This window comes from Coffea arabica, chromosome 2e (genome assembly GCF_036785885.1).
Source record: "Coffea arabica cultivar ET-39 chromosome 2e, Coffea Arabica ET-39 HiFi, whole genome shotgun sequence".
In the NCBI taxonomy this organism is placed as follows: Eukaryota; Viridiplantae; Streptophyta; class Magnoliopsida; order Gentianales; family Rubiaceae; genus Coffea; species Coffea arabica.
The window spans coordinates 16722026-16735675 of NC_092313.1; the positions used below are offsets into that span (position 1 = coordinate 16722026).

Consider the following 13650-nt stretch of genomic DNA (forward strand, 5'->3'; position numbering starts at 1 on the left):
ACCCCTTCTCCCGACCTCTCTCATCCCGCCTTAGCTCCTCCTTTGTTTCCCCCTCCTTTTGGTAGCGCGACAAAAGGCAGTGCCTCTTGGTGATGCCAGAGGTCTCGTGACTAGGAGGAGATAGATAGGGAGGTGGAGCAAGGTGAGGGAGGTCAAGAGAGGAGGTGGTGAAGAGAAGGGGTGGAGGAGGAGGGAAGGACGGAGAGAGAGAGAAAGAGAGAAAGAGCAAAAAAGGTGGGAAAAGGATGGCGGTACTAGCTGGTGGAGATGCGACAAGCGATGGTGGTTTGAGGTGGGGAGGATGAAGGAAAAGAAAGGAAAGGAGGAAAAAATTTTATGTGTTTTTTAGTATCTTTGAGGTGTATAGTTGAAAATTTTTGGAGTGTCTATAGGAGTTATTATACATAAATTTGTTAAAAAAAAAATTTGTCTAATAAAAAAAGGTCTCAAAATTAAAAAACATGCTTCCAAGCAAACCTACAGATCGTCCATGAAGTATGAAGCAGAGCCGCATGAACTTGCTTATTAGTTGACGTGAGCATGACTGCATCTACAGGATGCCAAAAGCGATAGCACCCGGAACCATTTTACCATGTAAGGGTTGATTATACATTTGACGAGGCTCCATCTTTTTGTATTCACATTTCACTACCCTTTGATTTAACTTGCCAATGATCTTGTATGTAGTACAGGCTGGGTGCTACAAGAACCAAATACTCGATTTTCTAGTCGTGTAAGCCTAAGGTCAAGACCCTTTTGTCCCTTTTTTTTTTTTTTTTTTTTTAACCCTTCCACTCCCAACTGTCAAGCGTAGGACTTGAATCCTGAAAAGACTCTTAAGTGCCCTTGGACTAAACCCAATGATTAGACCCTTTTGCCTTGTTAGGCACCTGCCTGCAATTATTAAATTTCCGTGAGGCATTTGTTTTGGGTTTTTTTTTTTGCAGTTTTAACTTTTATCATGGTTATTGGAACGTTCTGTTAAGTTAAAGCCATCATATGCACGTCTATTATATAGACTCGTCAAAAGTTTGTGCTCGAGATGATAGAAAGAAATCATTGTAGAAAACTTGAAATTAGTCTCTACAATCAATTAGGATTTTGAACTTTTAAGATAGCAAAATAATTAGTTAGACTTTGCCAACATCAGATGAATAGAGTTTAGAACGGCAAGGCCTTTGACGAAAACAAGCCTAGGGCTACTATATACTCAAATTGCTCGCAAGCTACTCATGAACACCTCGATCAACAGCTGCTGAGCTCGAGCAACTCATTTGTCAAATTCGAGTCGAGCACGAGCCTTTGAGAAGGAGACTCGAGTGCTAGCTCGACGAGCTTATTCAGACAATTAGGTTTTTTAATTAAAAATAATATATATGAAATTACACTTATAGGTGTAGAAGTTGTTAAATTTATCACTAAAAAATCGAGCTCGAGTTGCTCAAACTCGCCATGACTTGCAAGGATCCGCGAGTTTATTTAAGTTGAACTAGAACATATATGCTACTTGCTCAAGTCGAGTTCAAACTGAAGAATCCTTACTCATTCGAACTAGTACAAGTTTGACTTGATTCGAATGTACCCTCGAGAGCTCAAACTAGATATGGCTCGCAGGGATCTTCAAAATCATTCAAGTTGAGTTCAAACTTATATATTACTTGCTCGAGTCGAACTCGAATTTAAGAATATTTACTCATTTAAATTCGAGTTTGAATTCGTCTCAACTTGGGTGCACTCGTAAACAAGCCAATACTACGAGTTAGAGCATATTCTATTCAGGTGATAAAATAGAAGGGGAAACGGAAAAAAAAAAAAAAAAAAGAATGGCCACAAAATTTGGAAAAGTTGCCGTGGACAACACGAGAGCGCGCACTGGCTGGGGGTTAACTTTTTAGAGTTTTAGTAGCGTCGGGGGACTCTATAGTCCAGCGGATCCAACGAAGAAAATGGGTCCAACTATAACACAACAAAATGTTGCTTTCCTGATCAAGATTAGTACGAGAGGCTCCAGTTTGCAGTTGGCACCGTGTGAATTGAAAAGTAAACCATTGTACGCTGAAAAAATTTGCTGCCACTAAGCTTTTGAGCCAACTAACACAGCTGTGCCACATGTTACGCTATCCCTCAGGCCTCAATCATATTCTCCTCAATTGCAGTTGGAGACTGTACACCAAAAAGCCAAAAACACCACCCCGCCGGCCGCCACTTGCTTGCTTTTGGTTTTTTTCCACTTCTTCTTCTGGTAAGTCTCGACATTCATTAGCACAAAGACCACTTCTGGTAATGCTATTCACTTTAGAATTTGCAATAGGGCATGCGTCAACAAAAGTAGATCCACCGTCCTTTTATTTATTTATTTACTATGTAAAAAAAAAAACTTTATATCTTATTAGCTGGGTAAAATCTGAAAATACATACCCTTTTCTCTTTTGCGGCCTTCACTTCATAGTTCATACATGACTTTAGTTGTGTTGGAAAGGACCCCCCCTTTTTTTTTTTTGGTACGAGGCTCATATTTATATGCTTTCAAATTACATCAGAGAGACCCCAAACGTTATCCGGTGCTGTAGCATTAGCACCACTGATGATAGTAACTAATTTTTGAAGCTAAGCTAATTCTCTAATTCTTGGCAGCAGTTGCGGTGGTTCCCATCTGAAGCTGCTGCCCTGTCTTTTGTTTCTCCAACTCTCTCATTCTCGTCCTCCACTGGAAGAAGGTTCCAAACAGTTCTTCCATCTCCTCGAGGGTTCTACCCCGCGTTTCTGGGAGCAAGGTATAAAAGAACGCAAAGGCCGCCGACGCGATTCCGGCGAACAAAAAGAAGGCCCCGCCTGTAGTAATCGCCTTGGATAGTGACAAGAAAGTCATGGAGATGACCCCACTCGTCACCCGATTCGCTGCCACGCCAATGCTGCATCCCTGAGCCCGCAGCCTCAGAGGGAATATCTCGGAGCTGTAGACCCACGTTATGGGCCCCAGCCCGATCGAGAAGAACGCGACGTAGGCTAATATCATGATCAGGCACAATGCTATGGCCCACACCATCTTATGGTCCGAATGATCAATGACGGTCAAGCCAACGCCCAAAAGTGCAAGCGAGCCTATCATGCCGGCGACGCTGGACAGAAGCAACGGGCGCCGTCCGACCTTGTCCAGGAAAAATGTAGCCACCAAGATGAACAGCGTTTTGGTGAATCCAACGGCCATGGTGGCGAGTAACTTGTCAGTGTCCTTAGTTATGCCTGCCTTGTCGAATATTCTGGGGCTGTATAAAACCACAGCGTCAATGCCGCTGGATTGTTGGAAAAAATGGATACCAACGCCCGCCAGTAAAATGTGAAGGACCGATGGAGTGGGGTGGACCAGCAGATCCCTCCAAACTCCTTCGCCGTGGCTTTTTTTAGAGACCGCCACGACGTCGTCGTTGCAGTGCTCGGGAATACCCGCGGCTTCCTTGATGTCGGACAATCTCAGCTGCGCTTCTTCTAACGAATCCGAGGTTTTGTCCAAAACTCCCCTGGCTTCGCCGAGCCGACCCTGCATGACCAGCCAACGGGGTGACTCGGGCATGGCCAGGACTCCTAAGGCCAGGAAAACAGACGGGACTGCTCCGATTCCCAGCATAAAACGCCAACCCAAGTGAGGTGGGAGCTTGGAAAATCCATAATTTGATACGTAGCCCAGCAATATGCCTGTCGACAAAAAACCACTGATGAGTTACTACTAGTAGTTCCTTGCTATTGTTTTTGATAGATTCAAATCTCAAACTTTTTTAAATTCAGAGTTTTTTTTTTTTTTTAGGCAATACTTACAACCCAATCCATTCCCCTTGCTATATCCAACCCAACATTTCCCTTCTTTTTTTTTATTTTTTCGTAACGACACGTCTAATCTAATCTAACTTACTTCTGAATAGAAGAAATCTAACGAAACTAAACCATCGTCAGAGCAGACTGATGCACCACGCACCGTATGAATTTACAACATTTACCCTTCTTAAACTAAGAGTTTTTCTCCTTCCGTGGTGATCTAATTTAAGTTCCCGCGGATCGATCTGGTATTTGATGTTTGACCGTTGCTCTCTTTAGTCTTTACAGCAAGACAAGATTAACGCATCATTTGGTTTATTGGTTTGATTAAGGATTAGGAATTAAGAATATTTGTTCAACTTCCAAAGGTGTTGGTTTGTGGCTAACCCCTATGTGGAGTGTGGACCCATATGTAGAATTGCTATCTTACGACCGCTATCCCTTGTAGAAGCTAAATTCAACAAGGGAGGGAATCAGTGACGGGCTGGCAGGTGGCGTGAAAATGTAGCGTATTATTTATTTCTATATTTTTAAAATTTGGTAGGGATAGCAACTCATTATGCAGAAGAAACGTACTTAATCCTAACAGGTAACGTGTTACTTGTCAGTATTGTATCGTGCATGCCCAATACCGATGCATCAATAAAAGACAAAAAAAAAAAAAGAAAAAAGAAAAATAGCTTGCGTCAAACAAGTCAATTATCATGTGTATAATTAACCTTTTACTCCTGAGGTTTTTTTTTTTTTTTGTTTTCCATTTTTTACTCCACCATTTTTTATCTATTTCTAGTGAACTATGCAAATCAGGTATAGTATCTATTAAAGAGAACACAACACACCGGCGTTAATAAAGACTTCAGGGAAGGAAGTAAGGAAGCCGCGGGACGACGCCGGAGAGACCTCAGCTGTATAGACGGGAGCTATCATGAGAGCGTAACCGACTCCAACGCCTGCAACGAACCTGCCAACCATTAGGAAGGCATAGTCGGTGGAGAAGCCCATCAAGAGTGCACCGGCGAAGAATATAGCAGAAGCAAACACTATTGTGAGCCGGCGGCCAATCCAGTCGGAAGTCCGCCCCGCAGCAGCTGATCCCAGGAGAGAGTAGAGGCTCAGGATGCCTACCAGGATTTCAACCTTGACGTCGCTTAGCTTGAATTCTCTTTTGATGTAAATTGCTGCGCCACTCATTACTCCAATATCTGCATGAATACCAAATAAACCCAAAACAAAAACAAAACAGTTAGAAAAATTTATATTTCGCTCCCAAAAAAAAAAAAATTACACTTATTATACAGCAGAATGAACCGTGCACGAACTGATTGTAAATTTATAAAGCAGTAAAAGTTCTCATAGTTAAGTTTGTTTTGTGTGTGTAATAGTAGCACTTGATTTGCACGTACAGTTATTAATTATAAATGCAAGTAGATAAATGTGACGAGTATTGTAGTTGTTAACCCCAAAAAGAAGTCATGGATGCTAAAAAGGAACACGTACCATAGCCTAGCAAGACAGAAGTCATGGATGCTAAAAAGGAACACGCCAGGGCATACTTGTTTCGTTTAGGTTTCTTGGGTGGGTCGAAGTCTGCGATAACTTTTGGGGTTTGGCCGGAGAACACATCATTCTCTGCAGGTTTCCGGGTGCCCATTTGGAAGAAAGAGATAAAAAGAGTAGCTCTAGAAATATACTAGTTTGGAACCCGAGTTTAAGTAACCCGAGAAAAAAGAAGAAGGGGGAATGCTGCCTGCCCAATGTTCAAATGATGATGGGCATGGGCATTTGAGTTGAAAGGATGGTACCCAAGTTCGAGGGGCCTATATAGAGAAGTACTGGAGGGTGAAAGAGACAAAGCACAGGACACTTCACCCCACTCGATTGAGTCTCAACTTGGGAGCTTGTTTTTCCTACACCACATACTGGAAATTATTGATTGATTGATTGGAAAATAATGGTCAATTAGTCTTCCTCCTCCTTCACGTAATCCTAGCAAATCGTACGGGTGTCATTTAGCTTTACGTATCCAATTGACGTGGGCTTATAATTTGGGTACGCCCTTGTATTTTCAATTCAGCATAGCACCTAACACTCGCACATGCAGCATCATTGTTCATCCAAATAATTTCCCCCGTCTTATTGGAGTTAGGGAAGATTTTGATGCTGCATATCTAAATACAACAACCTGTAAAGTAAAGAGTTTAGCCTAACCTTGTGCAAACCCATATGTCTCTTGATATGTGCTATGGGAGATGTTTGGATTAGTGCATAAGTGGACCTCATACAACGCGAATGGAAGAAAAGTCAACGTTGGGTTTCTTTTAAGTTGCACTAAACCACCGACAAAGAATTTCGGCCTTAGTGGTATAAATTTTAGAGGGGGCAAAATGGATGCATATCAATTTATTTATCCATCTAAATAAACCAATGTTAAATGGATATGGATGCTTAAGAAAAAAAATTTATGACTTAAAATGGATAATCATTTAAACCCATTTAAGTAAGTAGATTTAAGTGAATTATTCGTGTCATTCGTATAAATCCATTTTTCCAGAAAAAAAAAAAGAAGCAATTGGGCTGGTGAGTAGGGACTGAATTTAACCACATCCGGAAGATTGCTTTCCTTGTGGATCTATACTTTTTTTTTTTTTTGGGCTGACAGAGTGGGTGTTCGAGTCAATCCTTACGAGGCCGGAGTGAGGCTCCATCCCTCGAACACGATAACCACGGGACTTGAACTCTTGCGGGCACTGGACACCAGCTCCTAAGAAGACGTGCTGTGACCAATCGAGCTGCCCATGAGGGGCGAAACCACACAATGTGGCAATTTGGTGGGAGGCAAGGTTCGAACCCCTGCCTCCCACCCCACCAAAGCCTTAAAGGCTTGGTGGTGGCCACCAGTCTAAGGCTGGTGGTTTCCTTGTGGCTCTATACGATCAGCTTTAATGATAAACCATCAGTGCCGGATCCGTAGGCTCTAATTCCATGAATTTCTTCTTCCTTTTTTTTTAAAAAAAAACTTACTTTAGAACTTACTCTCTCTTGAAGAAGTATGATTGTGGATGTATCTGTGTTTATGCTAATCTTTCCCCTATTAGAGAGAAAGCTTCCGACTGAGTGGAGGAAATGAACTCCTAATCAGTATGCAATTCGCAAGAGAATTTGTAGCTAGCTAGATTCTCCGTACCATGCCGAGTCTCGGAGCCACATACTAGTTATTCCTAATATTTCTCTTTCCAGTTTGTTTATGGTGCAAATGATGCATTATCAACATTGAATTGATACTCCTTTTGCGGCCAATGCAAAAATAAGCTCCATCTCCATCATTCCTCGTCATTATCTTTGTTATTCACATCATGAGCATGATTGTCAGCCTCATTGTAATTTTTTTTTTTTTTGTGAATTTGATAATTATCTTGGAAAAGCATTAATTTGATGAGAAAAGGAAGAGACAGGGACCGAGACTTTTCTTTTCTTTTTTTTTGAAGGAAAGACAGGGGTCTGAGACTTGAGAGCAAAGAAACCAAAACTTAATTAGTACTGAGTTAGTATTAAAAATTAAATGTGCTTGATACAACCACAAACTGTCGACATAAAATCCAACTGTCTTGGTTTTAAAACTTTTAGTAGATGATAGTTACTTTATTTTGCCAAAGACAAGTTACCATGGGGATAGGTCAAAAATAAGAATTTTATTTTGATATGGACTTGATCCGTAGGTAGATCATATCACAATCATGTATGTATCCATTTGCTTGTGATATAATGCACCAACATGCAAATGAATCTGCACATACTATAGCAAGTAAATTTGCAATAAAGCCAGGGTTACAACTTGCAAGGAGGGATAGAGCTACAATCGAACCGAGCTGCTCGGTCAAAAGCTCAATTTTGACTCAAGTTGACCGAGTTCAAGTAGTTTGATAGGTCTAACAAGTCGAGTTCGGGTATCTAACAACATGGTTTGAAAACTTGTCGAGTCTTATCAAGTTTTTTAATTTTAATTCTTTAATGTATTATAATTATGAAATTATCCTTGTGCTCATAAGAGTGATTGAATTTATGAAATGTTTCAAATCATATGAAATTTTTGAAGGTCAATAATGTCTTTTCACTCAAATTTTGTCAAACAAAGTGAAATCTCAAATTCTTTCTAACTCGAGCTTGTTAAGGCTCGTATTGACTCGAATCCCATAGAGTTGTGCTCGAGTTTTGTGAGCAATGTATCGATCTCGAGTTCGAATTCTAATAATACTATTCGTTTGAGTTCGAGTATCCTTCTTGCGTGTCGAATTGAGTTCGAATATGGTGATACTCGAGTTCGATTCAACTCGTATCCTTCTTGGATACGAAGTTACTATTTAGGATGAAGTTTGGCACAGACAGTAGTAGTAATTTAGAAACCGCACACAGCCTTAAAGAGTTAGATGCGGGGCCTCTCAAGTTCCATTTTACTCCTTTTGTGGATAAAATGGTGATTTTGACTTTGTTTAACACTATAATGCACTTTATTTATATTTTATTTGTAATTTATTTATACCTTTATCCGGAGTCATTCACATTCAAAGACATATACTTGTTTGAAATCAAAGGTGTGGAGTGAGGCCCCATCCACGATATGTACGGCGTTAACCTTAAAATGCAGAAGCCGGTTATGACTTAAGAGGGCAGATTCGCATCAGCAGAACCGGTGCCTTGCTCTCGAGTGTGGTATACCGCATGCCTCTCAGTTGTATGTCTTGAATTGAGATTAATCTTTTTGTTTTGTTTGTGTAAATAAATATAGGAATATATACGTGTAAATATGAGGTCAATACTATCCTCTGTGTACAAACGCTCTTTCTTGATGTGAATGAAAGGTATTATTCGTCTGGGTAAGTGCATTTTCAAAGTAAGGTTATGCCTTGGTCGGACCGCAGTTGTTGGCCGGTTAAGTAATGGTCAAAAGGCATCCAACTTCGTCATCAGTACCAAGGGTGACTCGACAATTGTGGTCAGTAAGTTTTTAGATTGCTCGTTTGGGCCGGTGTGTTTGGCGTTACCTCTGCGTTCGTGTTAAATTAAGTATGCGTGTGTTTCTTCTGTCTATGGAAAAAAAGTATTTGAGAAACTGAATGATTACCCATGATTAAAAAAAATCATTATATTAAGAAAAATATCTGGTCGAGCAACGAAATCAAAATTCAGACGCAGTGTTGAAGTAGCCTACAAAACCCAAAAAATGTAAAAAAAAAAAAATTAAGCCCTTCTTCTTTTTTCTTTTTTTTAAAGCAAATTCAAGCCCTTCATTGTCTTTACTTTAACCTCTAATTTTAATACTTATGTGATACCATTGGAACTATATCACAAACTAGGGGAGTTGCAGGAACGCCTCTACGTATTCATTAACATGCAGGCGCACACACTTGCCATATAAACTCTTACAACATATTTTTTAATATGTCATTTCATGTATATATATGCTCCATAAATTGGTGTGGAGATGTCGGCACCACAAATATTTGGTTTGGCTGCTTATCCGCCTTCGCCTGTTGTTGCTTCATTTATCCAGCAGGTCTACTGCAGAATTTGTCTGGTCCAGAAATAAGCACGACATAGATTGCTCAACCTTATCATCTAAAACTCTACCCTACTTATTCTAATTTGTTTACCACAAAGATGTGATGTAAAGATTTAAGGGATAATTTCAGAAACCTCTCCTAAGGTTTCTAACTATTGCACTAACTTCCTTCAAGTTTCAAAAATTACACTAATCTCTCTTGAGGTTAATTATCTCGTAACATTTAGACCCAATCAATACTTAAAACGTGATATTATACTAAAAAAATAATATGATTTCATCATTACCCTTGATCTACTACATAATTTAATTAATTTAATATCAACCTACACATTAAAGAAAAACACTAAAATCTGCTATTTATCATTATGGATCAAATCACATACAGTATCAAAAAATAGTATGCTATATTATAATTTTCACTTAATATAAGATCAAAATTACTCTATTCAGTTACATACCTATTATCAAATATGATCAACAACAAAATAATCAAAAAATTTGCAATCAAAATATTATACAGAATAAACTTTAACATTATAAATATTCTTGTCAATAAATTAAGTTTAGTTGTTGAGATTTTTATGGTATTAAAATTCTCTCTTTATAATATTTTGTTTACACATTTTTATTATTATTTGTTGTTGATAATGTTTGACAATGGGTTTGTGATTAAAAAGAGTGATTTCGATCTTACATTAAGTGAAATATATAAAATGATATACTATTTATGATGCCACATGTAATTTAATCTCTAATGATAAACAATAAAATCTAGTGTTTTCTTTAATGTTTGGACTAGTATTAGATTAATTAAACAATATAGTAATGAGGGGCAATGGCGGAATCATATTATCTTGTCTCTCCTAATATCACTATTTAATTATTAATTGGATCTAAATGTTACAAGATAATAAATCTCAAGGGAGGTTATTGTAATTTTTAAAATTTGGAGGCAGCTAATGAAATAGTTAAAAACTTTAGGGGAGGTTTTTGAAATTATAAACAAAAACAAGATGGTAACCCTCTAATATTTTTCCTTCTTTCTCCAGTAAAGTCAAACACGTGTTGTCAATGATTAGCTACGTAACCCAAGTATTTGGTGGGGTGGGAGGTCAAAGGTCCAAACCTTGCCTCTTACCACCTACCACTGTATGTGACTCGTCAATTTTAAGTGATTTAAATTCATACGGGTGCGTAGTATATTCGTCTAATTCGATGATGATTCAATTTCCATCAATTTCTCAATAGGCTAGTTGAATCCTATCCTTTAGAATAATTTAGAGCAGAAGTAGAAGTAAATATACTATAAACAAGTGACCCCATAGCAAGCACAGCACAACTGCATAAGCCGATCAAACTGCTGGCCCATTCAGGCTTTCATTTTCATGCCCAGATTTCATTTCAGCTCCGTCCAAATCCAGACTGATACCAGCGTAAGCTTTTCTGCAGTCAACAATGATGGGCTTTGCAATATTGGTGGACCCCCACGTTCCAATTTCCACAAAATTTGTCATCTATGTATATGGTCCACGTGAGTTTGTGAGTATGTGCTAGGCCACGACTTCTAGCTTTTTTAAAGGAAAAAAGGCGTTCTGGCTTTTCTACTTTTGCGATCGAGCATACGCATGTATGGAAAACAACAACTAGTATATTTCTTTTGAAGAGTTGAATTCTCTCTCACTCTTTCCTTTTCTTTTTTTTTTAAGTTCATTATCACCATCTACTCTAATTCTATTATATCTTAGTCTAAGAGGAGGCCTAACTGGAATCATAAAGAAATCAATTGAGATTGAATTACTATCAGACCATACAGGTGCACTACACATTGATATAAATTTAAAAAAATCACATAATGACAAAGCATGAGCCCCCGTGGGATAGCTCAAATGGTCCGCTCCTCCTCCTTAGGGTATGACGACCTTCTTGGTTTGTTCAGGGTTCGAGTCCCGCTATTAACGTGTTCGGTGTGGAGTGGGGCCTCCTCTCCCGAGTCGCAGGGGATTAGTCGGACCCCGTAAGAATTGACCCAGACACCCCTGTGTCGAAAAAAAAAGGAAAAAAAGACAAAGCATGAGAAATCTTTACGTCCCACCCTAATATATATATATATATATATATATATATATATATATACATAAATGAAGAAACAATAAAAAAAAAAAGAAATACAATTCAATTGATTGGATTTATTTTCCTGGACATGCGTGCATGCACGCGTGGTCCAGGAATATTCTACCCTAGTATCTAGCACTTGGGATCCAGGTAACGCTCGCACGGCTGAATTGCAACTCACAGAACAGAAACTGAGAGATCAACAGATACGAATACTAACTGCTACCCTACTTCGCAACAAATTTACAACTAATTTAATAACGCGAGTGTAAGAAGGACCATCAGTTCTTCGCAATGACTAAAGGAGTTGGAGTCCACACAAGAAACGTCAGAGGTTTACTCGTTAATGTGACTGTGAGCAATAGTAGTCTAAGCTGATGACCATCATAAAAAATTATTCTTCCTTTTGGAAATATTTGTGTGTATATGTATATATATATATATATATATATGCCTTTTTGACGCTATTGTTGACTGGCTTTAATGGAGGTAGACGTTTGAGTTTGCGTATGAGAATACATTCGATTCATACGTACACACCAGAGACTCCGTATGCTGCATGTGATGCTAAATTTTGAAACGGAAGTTCCAAACAAGAAAAAAAAAACAAAAACAAAATACTTGCGCTACTTACTACTGACTTTTTAAAGATAGAGAGACAGGAATGACTTCTTTGTGCCAACTTCAACGATTATCTGCCCAAGATTCTTTCTTACATTATGTATGTATGTATATATAGACATGTTCATCCAAACTTCCCTCTATAATAATTGTCAACAACCGTTGGACAGATGTGTAAGCTAAGTTTGCCTCCGTGTTTGGACAAACATAGTAGTAATTTTTTATAAATGGATCTTTTAATTATAATTAAAGAAAAAAAAGCCGCCGGATAACGGATCATCTGCTTGCACCAGCAGAAAAAGAAAGGGGGGGAAGGATATAACAGTTGCTCATAGCTGTATTGTTCGATCCTTGATTATGTTGGTTGATTAAAACGCCAATCTGTGCAATTGCAAATAATTAAGCGACAAGCATCTTTGACCCCTCATTCCAAGAGGAGCTGTCGGAGAACGTAACAGAGAGAGAATGCTGTCCAGTGGAAATCATCAGTCTTGACTGGCAAAATATACCACAGTAAAAGAGAACAATTATTAGGCCGCCGGCCGGCGTTCTTGGTTTCTTGTAGGATTTGAAGATGCGAAGTAGTAATTCAAAAGATTCATCCGGACGTTTGTAAATTGACATCTAAAGAGGGGGGGAAAGAAAAAGGAAATGGCCAATCCCCATATAGATTATAGTTCTGCAAGGACAATTATGAACTGTATATCCGTTCTGCATTAACAAATATGCAGTACCATTTTGATGATTAGTTCTGAGGACGTACGTAGGAAATTTGCCCGAGTTAATGATTAGGCGGCCTGCTTGATCTTGAGCACTTCACTGCATGTTTGTGGGCATATAGTATTATTATTTACACCCTGTAGGTTTGGTATACGTAAGGATAATGTAGTCAGGTAGAAGACAAAATGTAGCTCAATCTGGTGACTATTAGAACGTCAATGATCAATGAAGAATAATCCAGGTTTAAAATTCAAGCCCGGTGAGATCAGCTTCTAAATTATGAACGAGTGCTAATTACGAGAATCAAGTTTGACGTATCTTTTAGTCCGCAATGGATTTTCTGTCTCACTCTCTCTCCCGCTTTTTATTATATTACTATTTCTCCTTCATACACATCATATTTTAGTTCTTTTTTGTTTCCTTAAGATTCAATAACTATTAATTAAGTAAAAAATTAATACAATAGTCTCAAAAAAGTAATATATAATAGAAAATTTATAAAATTCATTAAAAAAACTCATTTTTTATGCATTTTGATTTTTTGAATTCGTTAAATTTTATGTATTACTCAGTTAATAGTTATTGGATCTTAAAGAAACAAAAAAAAAAAAATTAAAATATGATATTTATGAAGGAGAAATAACAATATAATAAAAAGTGGGACAGAAATTGACACAGTGATGGTTAGGACAAACAGTCACAAGGTTGCCCTACCTCACACGATATAGATATGCACTTTGCCTATAATATAATATTGGGCAACGATGAATTTTAGCAGCAGCCTTGCTGCAGGTCTTGCATGATCTGTAGCAAATAATAATAATTTT

General features: G+C 38.4%; 1 protein-coding gene across 1 annotated transcript; it reads right to left on the reverse strand.

Annotated features, from left to right (window-relative positions):
* Positions 1 to 2365: 2365 nt before the first annotated feature.
* Positions 2366 to 5591, reverse strand: LOC140036762 (polyol transporter 5-like). Its single transcript, XM_072079365.1, has 3 exons — positions 5308 to 5591; positions 4650 to 5012; positions 2366 to 3693 (listed from the first exon to the last, which is right to left on the reverse strand). Exons 1-3 carry the CDS (start codon positions 5459 to 5461, stop codon positions 2621 to 2623), a joined length of 1590 nt encoding a protein of 529 aa, XP_071935466.1. The 5' UTR covers positions 5462 to 5591; the 3' UTR covers positions 2366 to 2620.
* Between the last annotated feature and the right edge of the window lie 8059 nt (positions 5592 to 13650).